Below are 18,384 nucleotides of genomic sequence, written 5' to 3' on the forward strand. Positions count from 1 at the left end.
GTACCATCAAAAGCTTCAAAAATACATTAAAACTGTTACAAGAAAAAGGGAAAACTTGAAACCAGTTACTCTGGCTGCTCCATCGTTCTTTCTTAAAGACAACAACATGTGGTCAAAAAAAAAATTCAATGTCTTAAAGTCCCCCAAATAAGAAATCCTTAAGGCTTGAACAGTCTTTAAATATGCAAAACAGTTAGCTCAGCACAAAATACATCCTTGTCTTTAAGTAAGGATCACTGAGATTACAGATATCTTACTAAGTATACTATATGCAAGCTGTGCACTTGCATTGTGCACAACTAATGGACAGAAATCCTACAACGTCAAAACACAGTAGCCGGTATTTGAATAAAAAAGCTGACACTGTCATGCTGTCTTTCGTCCAGTGAATCTTCCTTTCTGAGTCCTATTCTTTTTAATTACAAATGAAACAACGCTTGCAATTTAACTTCTCTCACCTCAAGTAAGGCTGCTGCAGGATCCCCCTGCAAGCTCTTCCCCAGTTTATCCACCTCATCTAAGAGGAATACTGGATTGTTAACCCCAACAGTCTTCAGCCCGTTGATTATTCTGCCAGGCATGCTGCCAACATAGGTGCGCCTGCGAGAAAGGAAAGAGGAATCAGATGTGTGTAACAGGAGTCAAAACACCAAAAACAACACTCAAAGGAAAATACAAGAACAAGCAGCATCGTAGCAATTCTTGCTTTTTTGCAAAACCATTTGGAACTACTTGATAAAAATATGGAATATGCATCTGAAGCAATATAAGCAATTATATCAGCAGATGAAAACGCCAGTTCCATGGTGCACTAGTTGGTCTAGAAAGACAAACACACGCATTAAAGTCTATCCAAACTTTATGGCTTGCAGGCATTTTACATGACTCAGTACAAACATCCTAGTACTCTATGAACAAGCAGAAGGAGATTTGGGAACCTCATTAATACTAATATTTTAATAACGACGATACAGGGCTTCTGTCGTCACAACAGTGTTCACAGAACATGTTACAAACCAGGGCAAAATTCAAAATACGCTAAACTGGCAATGTCCCCTGTATATACAGCATGCTTTAACTAATAGTCACAAAAAATCATTGTATTCGCTATGTCATTTCAATATGAAGCAAAAAACTAGAACAGTGCAACAGAACAAAAAAGTTATGAGTCTGAATTTATTCAGCAAAGGTGGTAAAAGCTTTTTTTCCACAGTGCAAAGAGCAAGTACATTTTACATGCAAATATATCCCTTGTTTGCTGCATTAATCAAAGCCTTTTCTGCTTGTGCCATAACTAAACAAAATACTGTAATTAAGAATACACAATGCTGGTCACTCAAGAAGAAAGTGCTACATGAACTTGTATGGCAGTACCTATCTCATGACCCTCACAAAGCAGATACGCAGAACAAGCCTGCTTCACCACGCGATCTGTTTTAATACAGTCCAAAATAAACAGGATGACATTCAGAAAGATGAAACCGAAAATACCATGGGAATAATTTCAAAATATATTAGAGAAGACTAAATATAAAAAAAAAACCTCAACCCAAACCACACAGTAATAGTGTTATTTCCATGTAATATTTAACCAGTGAGGGAACAAACTGCAGTTACAGTTTTTAATTCTAGATGAAAGCAAAAACAAGTTTTTAAGATGTTTTAAATAGCCAGAATTGCGAGAATTTAAGTCTGCCCATCACCACCCTCATAAGACGGGTGCTGGAGACCAGAGCAGCCAGCATGCGTATCACCTCAGCACTTTTGCGCAGCGGTGCCCGGGCTCCTCCCCGCTGAGGACTGCGCTATCTAACATTCATTACAGATCAGGACACTGTACCGGGGAGCTATTACACCAGCGTGCCACTCCATTCGCCATCTGCACACAGTCAGCCTTGCCAAAAGAAGGAAAGGAGCCTACAAAATGCAATCAGAAAATGACAAGGCTGAAGCAGAACTGAAGTTCACAGAAGTGAATCATTTAACTACCACTGCAACCACATTAATCACTACAGCAGTTGGGGGGGGGTTCTTTGGGTTTTTTGTTTTTGTTTGCGGGTTTGGGTTTTGTCATTGGTGGTGGTGGTTTAGTTTGGTTTTTGTTGGGTTTTTTTTTTTCCTTTTTTTAACAATAGTTGCTTACCGCACTAGGCAATTTTGTATGCTTCAGAGACAATGGAGCTTAATTGTTTTTAATATTCTATTTATGCCAGTAATAGATAACATAATTAGGTAAACATTAAAAATACTTCTTTCTTGCTTGGTACATTATTCTCAAGTGCATGTTTAAAGACATTACACTTTCATAACACATGTTTGTGTTTTTATATACACAAAGTTTTACTGGATCCTTCTAGATGCTAGAACATTTTAATATGTCTATGTTCCATCTAGTTTTAAGAAGCAGCTTTGGTTTATAAACCAAATGAAGGTAAACTGGATTTCCTCTAGTCAAGGGAAAGTACTGTGAATAATCATTCTCTCTCTCCTTTCACCATCCAATTGCAACAACACAGGTCAAAGGAGAGTAAGTGTTAGCTACCAAAAGATTTTCTGAATAAAAAAAAAAAAAGTCTGTTTGTTTATGCCCATGCACACACACCCACACTACTCTTAAAAACTTTTTTTTTGAGTTTTTCCAAATATAAGCACTCAGAAAAACCACAAACAAAACAGGAAGAGATTTTTCTTTCTTGAGATACAAAAAAGGTTGTTATTAATAGATTGAAATACTTCCCCCTCCCACCTTAAACAACCCTGAAGGCAGACTTCAAGTCACAGTCCTTTTAGATTCAAGTAGATTTGTGTATTTAATAACATATTTACACTCGTGGAAGATTCTCACACATACAGCATCTTTCAGTAAGACTTAACTATTGTAGACAATCAAGTTTCTTAACATTTTAAAATAAACCATACCCTAGGTAGGCTGAAGCACAATGTAGCAAGATCTGTGGTGAAGAAAAAGCAGAAAACAGCAAATATACTCAAGGCAACTTACAACGAGTCAAGTGAGATCCATACCTTGGAGAAATACAATTTTAAGAGTATAAGAGTTAAGTGGCTTCTAACGCAAGCAATAAGAAAAATATTCTAACAATGACAGAAAATCATTAATTTCTTTTTTTTTTCTTTTTATGCACCCTGTCCTAAGCCTCGGGTCATAAGCTACCACATAAAAAACTTAAATAGAAACCACACTCCAACTTAAATGGATCCAATGTTACAAAAATTATTAAATGGTTGCCTATAAAATCCAAGAGTTCTTCAAGAAACTCAAAGGTCAAAATTAAAGGAACTGTTGTTGGAAATGTGGAGCAGTTCTGCAAAACACTCAGTCTCCACAGAATTAGAGTTAATAGATGAGAAAAGTGCATGTGGCTAGAGACATTCTGTTCTTCCTTTCACTACCTCTCTCTCGTACTTTCTTCTTCTCATTTGTATTTTCAATCACCTCTAGGCATGGTAAATCTAAACAACTAACTCCAATATAAATGTTTAATTGATGCATTAAATTTCAAATAAAACTATGCTTAAATTTATTTAGGTAATTTAATCAAGTATCACAAAATGGAAACCTGGACTATAAATTTTAGGATTACAAATACCTAGGTATCAATTCACTCTTCCCATGTGTAACAGTCTAAAGCTGTGATATATGTTCATTTATTGGAGATGGACCAATATGTATTTTATTATACTATTAATCAAAGACTCAAGATCTCCAAGGCAAATAAGGAATGCTAATACAAATGTCATATGTAGGATGATAAGGAACAATAACATAGTACTTTACCTTGAAAATACAAACCTAAGTAGCCTGTTCTCATTTCTAAATGGTTATTACGGACCACATCTCAACACAAGAGCCCTCAGTAAGACAGGCCCTGCAGATATTTACATATAAACTGACTACAACATATTAAAATTACAAGCAGATATGGCTATTTATCTGCCCGGACACTAACCTTTGCCTTGTGAAACTGAATACTGCTGTTTGTAAACACCAGACACTGAACAGGATGTTATTCTTTATTTTCATTATTTTAGCTAGGGTTAAAGAGAGGAAAAACAAATATTTTATATTGTAATTTTGACGATATAATGTGGCTTTGCTCATTTTTTGATGCACCATTTCTCTCTGTGCATTAGACCTAGAAGGGGAGCCAAGCTGCTTGCCACCCAAAGCAGGAAGTACAGATCAAGTTTCCTCGTTATCTCACTTGTTTAGTAACTATTAAAAAAACCCTTAAGATCTCATGCCACAGAAGGTCTGTAATTTAGTAATCTTCACGTGCACAAGGTCACAGCTTATTTTTATTGCAAGGATAGAGGCTACGTCCCCCCAAGTGCTTTACAAATGCATGTAGCTTTACCCTTGCATAACAAAGCTATTGCTCTCACAGGAGAACTGAGGTTGTTTTTTTTTTCTCTGTGTCCTGCTGCTGGCCTAGCTGTACTGCTGAGGAATCACTCCTTTTCTCACACAGATGCACCTGAACAAGGCCTCAGCACAGGCCTACGCCAGACGTAAGCCATCTAAACTGCTAGAAACTGCGAGGGGATGGTAATATCAGAAAGACGGCTTCACACGGAGGTGAGAGAGAAAAAAAAGAGCTTCAGACTGATCTCACCAGCACCACTATAAATAAGTGGCGCAATTACATCTTTCAGTTTCAAAAACAGAAAACCACACATACATGCAACAGAGAAGATCACATAGTTCCCGCAGAAAACAAGATATCAGTACTGAGGAGATCTTAAATGCAGTGAGCTTCATGGAAAAAAAGTTCTAAGTTGTTCTTCAGGGTGGTTTGGGGTTTTTTAGTTTTTGGTTTGTTTTTTTTTTTTTTTTTAAATACAAATTAACAACAAATGTAAACCAGCCAACTTTTACATATAGTATAGACGAGGGGTAAATGTGAACAACAGCTGCAGGGCGCCTGATACAGCAGTTCTGGGTTTGTACTGAGATGGTGATTTCATTTTGGGAATGCAGAACAGTAGTAGCTACTCTTCACCCAGTCAAAAAAGGATTTACAAACTCCAGCTGCAGGCACATGATCCACACTGAAACGGTAAGAACTGGGTGTTTCCGATTGCCCCAGTTACACATCACATGGAGCAGCACACTGACAAACACCACTCCCCTCCCTGCCGCCATCGAATATCTTTTATTTTACTTACTGAATCTATCAGGGCCTTAAAGCCTAATAAGGAGTTTTTAGGAGAAAAAGAATGGCTTCTAACATGTAATATTAGAAAATCAGCCTACTTAACAGTTAAACTAAGGGAACAGCAGCCTATGTCTCCTCCACTTTTAGACCACCTCTATAATTTCTATCTGACTGCCATGAGATGCACAATATGGATTCGCTTGAAAAACTTGAAGGATTTATTTATGCAAAAGGACATTTCAGACAGAGTTCTACAGAAAAGCTGTAGTTTTAATTTGCTTAAATCTTATTCTGAGAGGCAGAAAAAAAAATTAAGCAGAATTTAAAAAAAAAACCAACCAGCATGCAACAGCTGGTTTTGATTTTACCTACAAAAAACTTGCAAAAGCAGCCAGTTACAAGGGACTTCTGGTACTAACTGTTCTAAAGTTTGTTTTTAACCTATCCACTTGTTTGTTGAAAAGTAACCACATGATACTCTTGCTAATTCTAGATACTGTTTTCCTTTGCTGATGAAAAATAAACTGTCTTATCAAATACTTCCCATCAGCTTATTTCAAGTAAATTTTTAATATGCAGTTTATAATGGTTAGCTTCTAACATGCATTAATAATTTTGTAATGCTCTCAAAAATACTGCAATGACAGCCACAAACACCTCAATTTAAAAGTTTTTAAAAGCCTCATTATCACATGACTCTAGGTGTCTTTATTCCCTATTAGGTCTAAGCATGAGATAGAAAGCCAAACAGAAAAAAAAAAAAAAAAAAAAAAAGAGAAAAAGAAAGAAAATGGTAAGGCATTACTGGTAATTGAGTAAGAGTTGATGAGAGTTGACTCAAACTGCCAATGTCACAGGCAGGGTCTCCCTGTTAGAAAGGCTGGAAAAGTCACTCCTCTCTAACGCTTAGGATTCAACAGCCTCTTGTGGCTCCAGTTCGAACAGCAACGCCTTCTTGAATCACACTGTAAATTGCTTTAGGATCCATACCATAAGTAATCCAAAACATAGGAATTCTCACTTATTAAACAGTGATTAAGAATGCAGTTTATGAAACACAGCGAAGGAGAAGGACAGAGTTTTGCTTCTTTTCCATTAGTAAGTAAATGGGTAGAAAGGCCAGCTCTCACAAAGGACTGCAAAACACTCACACAAACACGCAGAGTGCTGCCATGCAGTCAAAATCAAGGTGTTCAAACAAATGTACCTACAAACCCCTGGGTATGCAGCAGCTGGGTATGCTGACCAAGCTCACACTAAGAAAAAACTTACCGATTATTCTTTCACACCACAAACGTTTATAAGCATCAAACACCCTGGCAAACAAAACTCCTGCAAATTTGCCACAGAAGAATGCGCACACAAATAAATGTGTGTTGCTCATTTTATCAAGGGTGCTGAACTAAAGGTTTACAAAACAACTCTGAATTATCAAGCTGTCATCAACTACAAAATCACTGGTTTGTCACTTTTTCATCTCTCACGTTCTGGTCTGAGAAGCGATCAATACTGTATTATACTCTAGATTCCTAGAAATATATTATATTCCACATTCGTAGAAATTTATGCCTATGTTCAGCAAAAGATTTCCCAGTGAGTCTCCTGCATTCCTTCCAGCTGGGACTGTGAGCTTCCACTACTCTAATGTATTCACACATGCAACTAGCTTATGCAGGCAAAAGTCTGAAGTCTGACACCACACAATGAACTTTTATTAGGGTATTTCTTGTAAATTTTCAATAAAGTTACATAGGGAAGTGATAAGAATACCGAAGTCCTTTTTACGCCTTGAAAACAAAAAGAAATTACAAAATAACCTGGAACTGAAGCAAGAATGATGGTGTATTCTGATGACTGAAAGTAGCAGCATAGCCATGGGGTGAAATTAACTGCTACATGGCATCAAAGAAATAGCTGATAGCTTTAATTCACAGTCACTTACCTTCTGTTGTAAGGAGGCTTTTTTTCAAAAATGTGACTTTAAAAAAAAAAACCCCACATAGTTTTACAGATATTCAGAACACTAACAAATTCATTATTCTTCATTTCCTACACTGCATGCAATAAGCATAAAATGTTTAACAGAACAAAAAATGGTGCACTCATGTATAGCAGCTACTTACTACATTACCCATTCCATATGCTTCCAGCTGCAAGGAATCAGGAACAGACTAATATAAACAAATGGTGTAAAAGACAAAGAAGTACATACATAAAGAGAGGCAAGATAAAAAAAATCCTAAGGAAAGTCACCCCAAAGAATCTTTGAAATCTTCCGGCTTAAGTGTCCTTGGATAAACTTCCTTTTGAAATCCGAAAATAGTACAGTAACAAGTTTGATATATTAAGTAACTCTGTTGCTATCCCCTAGCAACTTTTAAGCATCACTCTCAGTTTTTCTTCCTGTTTTAGCAAAACGTGGTTATGAAGTAATGTGTTGCTATTCATAGGCTATTTTATATTCCTCTTAAAAACAGAAAAATCTGATCCAACATTTAAGAGTTTACATTAGACCTTCTGCCGAATTTTACTTTAAAGTGTCAAAATGACAGAAGATGAAATTCCGTTCTCCACTGTGACAATAAAGGAGGAAGGAAAGAATAAAGGCGGAATCTCAACACTAAACATCCATTCCCATTACTAAAATTCTCTCCTGAATAATACCATTGAATACCAAAAAAAACCCAATTAATAGCTACCATGCTTGAAAAAAATTAATTTCTCTGTATTAGCTAAACAATGAAAATAATCAATACATTCTGTAACAAACAAAAGAAAAAATTGCACTTAGAAGAGGAAGTAGTAGTTACCTGTGGCCTCGAATATCAGACTGATCACAGACTCCTCCTAAAGCAATTCTGTGGAATTCTCGGCCCAAAGTCTTTGCAATTGATCTTCCAACACTAGTTTTCCCAACTCCTGGCGGCCCCACAAAACAAAGAATGGGTCCCTTGAGGTTGTTTTTAAGCTGTCGGACAGCTAAGTACTCCAAAACTCTCTTCTTCAGCTTCTCCATAGCATAATGATCATTATCCAAAAGAATTCGAGCCGCACGAATTTCAAGGCGATCTAGCAATCATTGATAACAGAAAAGGTATCAGTGCATTTGCCTTTAAAAATGGCAACAACTCATTCTACAACACAATAGAAACAAACACATTCTCAAACATGTTCATCAACGCAATCCCCTTTTCACACACATTCCAGAATGTTTTCCTAGAACAAAGGCATTCTCATTCTCCTTTAATAAGGAAACTAAAAATAAGGTAGACATAGTACTGACAATGAAATTTTTAAAATTCCACCTTTTCACTGTGTCACAGACTGAAATCTGGTTCAAATTAACATAGTCTCTATTCTAGAGCAGCGATTCAAAGACATTCAAATTTTTCAGCATTTGCGTTCTCACAGAAGTAAGTCTGATCCTGTAAGGTCTTCTCAAAACACGAATTCATAGAACTGTAGGATAGTTTGGGTTGGAAGGGTCCTTTAAAGCCCATCCAGTCCAACCCCCTGGCAAGGAGCAGGGACATCTCCAACCAGATCAGGTTGCTCAGAGAGCCGTCCAACTGGGCCTGGAATGTTTCCAGGGATGGGGCATCCACTGCCTCTCTGGGCAAACTGGGCCAGTGTTCCACCACCCTCACTGTAAAAAAATTTCCTGATGTCCAATCTGAATCTACCTCCCTCTATTTTAAAATGGTTATCCCTTGTGCTATCACAACAGGCCCTGCTGAACAGCCTCTCCCCATCTTCCCTGCAGCCCCCTTGAGGCACTGGGAGGCCGCTCTCAGGTCTCCCTGGAGCCTCCTCTTCTCCAGGCTGAACAGCCCCAGCTCTCTCAGCCTGGCCTCACAGGAGAGGTGCTCTGGCCCTCTCAGCATCTTTGTGGCCTCCTCTGGACCCTCTCCAACAGGTCCACATCCCTCTTACGTTGGTGGCTCCATTCATCCCTAAGTCTTCATCATCTACATTATAAGAGTCTTTAACTCTCTCACAAACAGAGCAAGATCCTATTGGGTCAACGGGTAGGCCTTAGTTGGCACTGTAAAAAATACCCACGTGGTATTAGGACTGTAAAACTTAGTTTTTTGCAGCTGCCATAATTTAAGATAAATGGTCAGGCCTGTCCTGGTTTCGGCAGGGATGGAGTTAATTTTCCTCTTAAAGAGAGTAGGCAGGAAGCAGTGAAGTTTAGCAACTTGGCACACACACACCCCCTTCAACTTGTATGCATTCCAGATGCAGACCCTCACACACACACAACTGTGATTAAGTTTTTATCATCACCTGTGCAAATTTTTGTAATGAACCACTGAACAAAAAATTAACTCATGTTTATAATGTTCTATTGGATTTTCTATTTTTATATTCATGTGTATTTTTATTTACTGCAGCTACGGAGTCCAAAGCATCACTCAGAGGAATGTGAATACAAACTGCTTAAAGAAAGAACTTCAAACTACTGTAACAGGGTGTAATTTTGCAATATCAAAGAGCAACTTCCACCAAAGAACTATTCTGCTAGGACTTGCGCGTCAACAAATACTTCACTTATTTTGGGATTCTTTGAATAATACTGCAGAGATCTGCAAAGATCTGAAGGCAGATCTTTTTACATTTTACAAGAAGATTTGTAAATAGAAAAGGCTCTAGTTCAAACCAGCCAAAATTCAGCATCATGCATATGAAGAAAACAAAAGACAGACAGACATTTCTGTTAGTGTGGTATGTTAAATTTCTTTTTAAAATCAGATTGTTTTAAATGACATTCAAAAGCCTCATTCTTCAGTAGCTGCTAGAAGGAATTAAAATCCTTTTCTCCATCAGTACACCTTCTATAAAGTCATTTTGCCCACTTACCCTACTTGTGTTGGTCAGTAGGAAAAGTCACGTTTGATTTTCTACTCTTTCCTCACTCTCCATTTTTGCAGACTGTTCCCATATTAATAGTATCACCCTCTGCTCACAACTTGGGAAAACTGTGGTACAAAGCTGACATGATACTCAGTTTTTCTATTGTACCTGAAGTTTTAATTATTAAAATTAACTACAGTTGTGGTTTTTCATCCTTTTGTTTCTTACCAAACATGATTAACTTAAGATGTACCAGAACCTTCTTCAGGAAGATTAATGTACAGAAATGTACAAAGGCTTTTTTGCCTGACAAATAAAAAGTAACTAGCTGCTCTTTTCTTCATTATTTTAGATATATGCTAGCATAGATTTTAAGTAATAACACCTTCATTTTTCTGTGTAGATATTCCTAATACTTTTAAAACTTACATTCTTAGACGTACAACTGAGCTACACAGGCTACTCAGTATACAAACATGACTTTAAGCCAAGTAGACTGTAAGACTTCAGCAATATATTAATGACATTTTTACAATCAGACAATGAGACAAACATTTGCAAGACCGAAGTAAGTATGTAGTGTTTACATGATGGCTACTTGTCCTAAAATGTCTGTGCAAGAGGCAATCAACAATAACAGAAGGGTTTACCTTTTGTACTCTTGTTCCATGGCAACTCTACCATCAGTTCCAAGTAATTCCTTGTCAAAGCATATTCTGGCATTGACTGAGGCATCTTCTTTAATCTGGAAATCCAGGCACAGAATTCATGAGGCTAATGAGGAACTAACTGCAGAGTAAGACTCTCCTGCACCACCAGACAGATATTTGGCAAACCTGCTGTCATCAGCATACCCTCTTACTTTGTGACAACTGCAATACTAAAAAAGTAAGTTCCTATTCCACCAATTAGGAAATTGTCTTTGCATAATAATAGGTTATTTACAGGATACAAAGAGAAATGAGAGTCAGTTCCCCATACCTACATGGCATACACAATGCATGCACCACTATATATGTATCCTCACTGACGCGGAGATTGCTAATCGTCATCTTACCATGGATAGCACAGCTATACCCTCACCAGAGAAAAACAGAAGGAAAGACTCAATAACTCAGTCAGTTTATTTATTAACAACTGTGGTGTTATTTAGCTTTATTTTTTTATTTTTTTCCTCTCTTTTTTTTTTTTGAGATCTTCACTTCGTAACAGAGGCTTAGAGCTTACAGCTTAATGCTATATTAATGTATAAACTGTATCTAGAAGACTTCATATTTGTCATCACCTTTGATGTTTCAAAAAGATGAAATGATGAAATTTATAAGCAAAAAACAGCACTCTGCTACATTTTAGAAAATAATTTCCAAAACACAACCAGCACAAATATATCAGCAAATATATGCAAGACTTGTTTTAAAAAATAAAATAAGAGAAGAAACCACCACTGGAAAGTCTCTTACCTCTTAATTTCCTTAAGACAAACTTTAAGAGCTTGTTCTGACATACTGGATGTTCTAATCTTTTTTTCCAGCATGACAACATCATCATGATCTTCCTCCTCCTCATCTTCTATAGCACTTGGAATGTGATTGATTCTTCTATTAGGACGAATAGCTACAACCTACAAAACAGAAAACAGAGCCAGAGAACAGTATGAGGTTTTAGTTTTCAAATAACGTGAGTACTTTGGCTTTGACTAGAAACGATGGGAAAAATACACAAGGTGTTGGGAGAGCCACCTCCATAGAAAAATTCAGCAGATTTTAATCCAATAGACAACTTCACAAACTGTCACTGGTACTACTTTTTAAAGTTACAGTTCTTATTTTACTGTATTTCCTAAACGCATTTGTCATCTACCCTTAACTAGCAGACAACAGAAGACAAGAACAAAACTGGAAAGCGCTATTCGTGATCTTTTGGCCATATTAATAATACTGGGCACATTAAGCAGAATAAGCCTTATCTTTACAAAACAGGTAAGTCTTCTTACCTTTTTTAAATTTCTCAATTACTTCCTATTTACTAAACTGCATAAGTATAGTGAGATGCAGCAAAAGCTTAAGCTGCCCTAGTTTAGCAAACTACATTTTAGAACACACATTCTTTATCTGTATTTCAAAAGCTATCATTCACCTGCAATGCCATTAGTAAAAACACACACTTCTCACTGCACAGGCCAAAACTCAGTGTGTGCATACCACGCAAATAAACTGGACATCAAATGACTCTTCAAAAGAACCTGGGCATTTATTCAATGTCAGAAAGTGCTCAGATTAGAAAAACAAACAAACAAAAAACCAACAAACTCCAAAACCTAGGTAGTTTTAAAAGAATATTTTCTTTTCTAGGTATCTAAACAGCCAAAGTTGACAGATGATGTTCTCTGCCGCTCCAGACTGACCAAGAAACATTATGGTTACAGATTAAAACTTTGCACAGATTTAACATCATGCACGTTCATTGGCCTGTTCAAAAGTGCATCTCTATACTTATTGAGAATGTCTAAGTATCTGGCTTTTAACGGTCCATACCCTTTTATCATCATCCTGTTTGGGCTTTCTTGTTTTCTGAAGCAGCTTCAGGCCTTCAATCTGTCTAACAAGCAATGGTATAGTCATCTTGAACCGCTCTTCCAGCCTAACAGCATCTAAAATCTAAGAGGAAGGAGATATAAGTAGTTCACGCTGATGGATCATCCGTTTAGAGGAGGGGAATACAGAGGGTACTGTTACTGTCTTTTGACCAGAGTTACAGAATAAATGGTTTAGGAAAAAATGTAGCAAGAAAAGCAATAGGAATACAGCACACAAAATCTAGCCTAAAACGTCTGAATGCCAAAACTACAAAAGTACACCAAAACAGGAAAAAATAAAAAAAGTCTTTTATCCTGTCTGTTTTCAAAGTATCTTATTATTTCAGTCACATTTTCCGTGGTAAACATCTACAAGCACTCTATTTTTCAACTCCTGAGCCTCAGGAAAGAGCTAGCCCTCTTCAGAAAGTTACAGCATCATCTCCTTGGTTAACCCAGGAAAAAAAAAAAAAGAAAAAAAAAAAAAATCACTTTGAGACTCAAGGGTTTTTTTGGTTGGTTGGTTGGTATACAGTTTTTTGTTTATTTTGTCTTTTTAGAATTTTATAGAATCATAGAATCAAGGAAGGGACCTTTAAATGTCATGTAGTCCAACCCCCCTGCAAGAAGCAGGGACATTAACTAGAAATACTTTATACACTATTCCATTTTCATGTTTAATGATGTTGCTATGTGGAAATGGGTAAAATTTGGTTTCCAACACTATTCCAACACAATAACTACTGCTGGAATAACACTAACTAGTGTTGGAATAATAATTTACATATTAAGTGAGTTCTGACATACATATATATAAACACCTTAACAGCACAAACACTTTTTGCAAGTATCCATGCTCAGTCATAACACAAATACCTTCTGGCACAACATTATCACTGTACAGTCTCAAGTGGAAGCAATTTCAAAATTATCTAAAAGTGATTAACCGTAAAAAAAAATATTAAACACCTAACTGCCCTTTAAAGAGTTTAAAAAGATAATACCTGAAGCTTCTCTTGGTTGGATGTACGGATGATAGAAGTCAGTATATCTGGTAAAGCTTCTCTAGGCAGATTGTCCAAAAGACGTCTGAGCTTTGCAACCGCAGGAACGGACATATCCAGCATCTCAACCAACTGTAAGGAACACACAATGAACAATATTGTTTGCTATGCTTCCTTTCAAATTATTTAAGCAATTATCTGACCTAAAAAGGACTGCACCTTGCAATATGAAATGTGTCTAGGTGCTTTGCCAAAAAGCTACTGAAATAAATAGTAAAAAATGTTCACAAAACAGGCGCTAACTCAGCATAAGGCAGTCAAGACTTTGGGCTTTCTGCTTGTTCAAGAAGTTCAAAAAAATCATCATTGTTTGCAGTACTTTTTCCAACGCCTACATCTCTTATTTCCCGCACACACTCTGATGAAAAACTTTGCCCATTATCTTAACACTATAATGGCTTTTTCTATACACCTCACAAAACCTCAATCCATTGTATATAAATATATATTTTTTTATATATATAATCATGGAAAAAATAATCAAAAGTATTCTTTTTACTGGAGTGTATGTATAGTATTGCTATATATGAAATAGAATCACAGGATGGTTGTGGTTGGAAGGGACCTTCAAAGCCCATCCAGTCCAACCCCCCTGCAGCGAGCAGGGACATCTCCAACCAGATCAGGTTGCTCAGAGTCCCAACCAGCCTGACCTTGAACGTTTCCAGGGATGGGGCACCCACCGCCTTTCTCGGCAACCTGGGCCAGTGTTCTACTGCCCTCACTGTAAAGAATTTTTTTCTAATATCAAATCTGAATCTACCTCCCTCTATTTTAAAACCACTACCCCGCGTTTTATTACAACGTAACACTGCACTAACATACACACTTAGACTCATCCCAGATGAGCTGTACAGACACCCTGGAACTCGACACAGGAACCTTAAACTATAACAAAAATCCCCAAATATACACATAAATACATCGCTATATGATGCACAGGACTAAGATAATTTACCTGCACGGCATACTTGTAGAATTGTTCTGACAGCTCTCCAAGTTCCTCCTCCGATTTGGGCTGATTAGTAAACTGCTCAAGTCGATCTAACTGTTCAACTTCAGCAACAGGATACGGCTTCTCTTTCAGCAGCTGCAGGATCTGGAACCGGCAGAGGCCCGTAACCAGCAGTGTGTAATGTGGCTTGGGCCAGTTGCTACCAACCACCTGTACTGCCAAGGCAGCGGTGCCAATCCTAAAAACAGGTCAAGTATTCGTATTACTTGTCACCTTCCACAGAACATTTTGTTTGCCTCCTGTCAAGAAGCAATTGAGCTACAGCTTCCCAGAACCTTCTCGGTCATAGCTCCTTATCACGAAAGGTGACCAAATTATGAAATTTCCTTTGTAACACAGAATACAACCTAAAACCTGAAAATGAACGAGCTAAATGAAAAACTAACCAAGATAACACAATACAGTCACCTGATTTAGAAACATGTGATTTTTTTCATAAATAGTAATTTAATGAATCTTGCTGTGGTCAGAAACGCTGACATTTCTGCTTAAGTTATACGCACTGGACAGCTGAGTGTTTGTAATTTACAGTTCTTCAGTGAAACAAATGTTGAACAGATGTTTCATTAGATCACAAGTACTTGTTTAAGCAGATTTAAAACAGAACTTATTTTCCTCCAAAACCTTAGTAAGTCTGCTGATGTCATAACGTTGTGCGAGTAAGGGCTGCAGCATGTTGGTTTTACTCATGCCTTATCCCACAGGAATACAATTCGTTTTCACTCTGCGTGAACTAGGTCACTATCCCTGCAACTTATTAGGTGAAAAACCTTAACTACCGCGGCAGCCTTAACGGTCCCGGCCTGAGTTCGCCCATCATTTCTCTCTCTCCCACCTTGCTCTCCTCTGCCAAACTTCCTCCAGACGCCAGTCGGACAGTCCCCGCCCCCGAGCGCCCCCCTTCACGGACACTCGGTCCGGCGCAGCGAGAAGAGTCTCCCCCAAGGGAGAAGCGTTTGCCACGGGGCGGCGGAGCAGAGCAGCCTCGCCCCGCAGCCAGGCCCGGCCCCGCCAGCCCGACCCCCCCGGGCGGCGGCTACCTGGCGAGCTCGCCACGGGCCAGCACCGGCCCGGCCGGGGGGGACAGGGGCAGCGCCTCAGCGGCTGCTCGGGCAAGGCCGGGGCCGCGAGGGAAGGGAAGAGAAGGGAAGGGAGGGCCGGGCCGGGCGGCACCTGTGCAGGGAGGGCAGGTCGTCGCAGTCGGAGGTGGGGTCGCTGGTGTTGGGGATGACGCCGATGATGGTGCTCCTCAGCGAGGTGCCCTTCAGCAGCCGGCTGCGCACCAGCTGCATATTGCGCGGCGAGTCCACGCTCGTCCGCATGGTCGAGCCGGGCAGCAGGACGCCCTCGTGGGTGAGCAGCAGCGGCAGCCGGCTGGGGATCTGGATGGCGCTGCCCGCCGCCATGGCTGCCGCTCCACCGCCCGCCTCCGCCCCGCTACGGGCGCCCGGAAGGGACAGCCCGCGCCGCGCCGCCCTTCGCCCGGGGTGGCGGCCCCGCAGGCCTCCGCCTGGCGCGGGGCCCTTCGCCCGCAGGCTCCCCGTCCTTGCTCGGTGACGTAGCTTCGAGCTCGCTTTTAACCTTTCTCTCTTTTTTTTCTCTTGTAAAAGACAAAAGCCCCCTGTGCCCCGCGAGGCCGCCTGCCGCTACGGCTCTCCCAGCCGCCAGGTGTCAGGCTGGCGCTTCCCGTCTGTGCAGGCCTGAAATTTATTTGAGAGAAAAGAAAAGGTGCTTTGGAGTCTGACATGGGAGAGGAAGGCCCTATGGAGAGTTCAGATGAACAAGCACATTGTAGAAACTTCCTTTTTTTTTTTTTTTTTTTTTTTTTCCCCCCACTGGTGAAAAGAGGTGCAATATCAAAATTGCGTAATGTAACGAACAGCATTAGCCAATCCCTTGTTAATCACTGACTTGCACGATGAGTTTTGAACAAAGGTAATTCTGTACAGAGGGGAAATCTGTACCAACAAACTGACAATTTGAAATGCACAAGTGTAGCTACAGTAAAAAACTTGCTTAATCATGCAGTTTATTAATACTTTAACCTATTGGCCTACTGGAAAATGCCAAGGTAACAGGATAGATGGAAATACTAACAATGTATTTAAATGCAAGAAGTTATTACGGATCAGAAACATATTGTCTAAAGCAGCCACCCCAGGTACCTGAGAAAGAAGCTGGAATTTAGCATACTATTCAACATGACATTTAGAAAACATTGATAGAAAAGGGCACATAACACAGGAATATGGAAGGTTTTTTGTGAACTTCCTGATGTTAAATATAATTACTCTGTAAACATATGTTCAACACTCAAATGTTTAAGTGTCTCTAGCTATATTAGTTTGGAATGTGAACACAAACCAAACCTAAAGGTTAAACATTTGCTCATCGCATTTATTGACGAGTTTTCTCAATCTGAGTCTTTTCACTAAAAAGAATCTGCCTATCTCATCATGTTTATTCTCCAGGCTACCTTTTTTTCCCCTCCTCAGAGCTGACTAGTCCCTGTGATCATTAAAAATAGTTTCTTAATTCATTATGGAGCTGTACCAAAAAATCTCAATGAATGTTTCCTGGGCAGCCTGAAGTGATCCTGTCTTTTTTAAAGTTAGTAAAAGAGGTTCAAGTAATTTTTGCAACTGCCAGTCTACATGTACTTGTAATAAACTGTGAGCTGTTTGTTCATCAAACCTTGTCAGAACAATGGAGAGTTATATGAAATACACAAAGTCGGCCACAAGAAAGTTACATTAAATACACAAGGTCAGCCACAGGCACCTGGCTATGTAAAAACGGCATGCAGGACTGCGAAAGGAGGGAGCGGGGGGGGGCTCATGAAGATGAAGGGTATAAAACCAGTAACTTTCTAACCATATAGTTTGAAGAAGCAATTAGTGGGAGGGGGAAGTCTGGTTTGGAGCAAGAAACAGTCTCACATTATCTCGAGGGAGTGAGGGAGTGATTAAAAGGAGCAAGGATTCGAGAACAGGATGGCACCCATCACATAAATCTCCTTGTTCAAGAAGGACACGAATCGGCTCAGACTGATAAGGACACTGCCAACTTGTGGGAACAGCACATTCCAGGCAAAGGTGAAAAGTACACCGTGAAGAAGACCTATGGCCTTCCTCCCAAAAGACCCCCAAAGACCCTCGCCCACAATTCCTGGGAGAATTTGCGCAAGCGCGAAGGACTGATAAGCTAATTAACATACGAAGCGAGAGTAGGTGGGTTTAGGTAATGAATATGTATAAGCATCAACGGAATATTTATTGTTTTTACTGTCTAAGAATGGGGCGGTTTGCTATCTCGGCGCGCGCCGTTGGCGGAGCAGGAGACTCCCCGGCCGCCCAGCGCTGTTTTGCTTACTGGTCGCTTGCTTTAATAAACCAAATTTTTAATTGGCCAATCTCTGTCAGTTAATTGGACAAAGAGGGCAGATAAACTATAACATACTGAAGATACATTTCTTCCTTGTGGGGTTGTGGTAGAAGTTTCAAACCTGCAAAAAAATTCTATAGTTAATCCCAGCACCTGTTTGAACTTTTTCACAAAACTAAGTGGTAAAATGATACAGCTTCGGAGTGGGATACTTTGAAGATTAAATCACTGTTCTAAACTAAGAACATTCTGTTTAGTTTCCATTGAATAGAAACTCCTAGCCTACTACATCTGCCTCTCTAAACTCAATTC

The 18,384-nt window shown here is 39.2% G+C and overlaps 1 protein-coding gene across 1 annotated transcript in view; it reads right to left on the reverse strand.

Moving 5' to 3' along the window:
* Positions 1–16,115, reverse strand: part of LONP2 (lon peptidase 2, peroxisomal) — a 43,093-nt gene extending 26,978 nt beyond the window's left edge. The window contains exons 1-8 of the mRNA XM_086757920.1: positions 15,862–16,115; positions 14,632–14,866; positions 13,614–13,745; positions 12,569–12,691; positions 11,495–11,655; positions 10,685–10,779; positions 7,988–8,246; positions 459–600 (exon numbers count right to left, since the gene is read on the reverse strand). Of these exons, the coding sequence (XP_086614046.1) occupies positions 459–600; positions 7,988–8,246; positions 10,685–10,779; positions 11,495–11,655; positions 12,569–12,691; positions 13,614–13,745; positions 14,632–14,866; positions 15,862–16,094 (1,380 nt within the window). The 5' untranslated portion in view covers positions 16,095–16,115. The remainder of the gene's footprint in view (positions 1–458; positions 601–7,987; positions 8,247–10,684; positions 10,780–11,494; positions 11,656–12,568; positions 12,692–13,613; positions 13,746–14,631; positions 14,867–15,861) is intronic.
* Positions 16,116–18,384: the final 2,269 nt, after the last annotated feature.

Source organism: Chlamydotis macqueenii, chromosome 13 (genome assembly GCF_036417535.1).
Source record: "Chlamydotis macqueenii isolate bChlMac1 chromosome 13, bChlMac1.mat, whole genome shotgun sequence".
NCBI classification, from domain to species: domain Eukaryota; kingdom Metazoa; phylum Chordata; class Aves; order Otidiformes; family Otididae; genus Chlamydotis; species Chlamydotis macqueenii.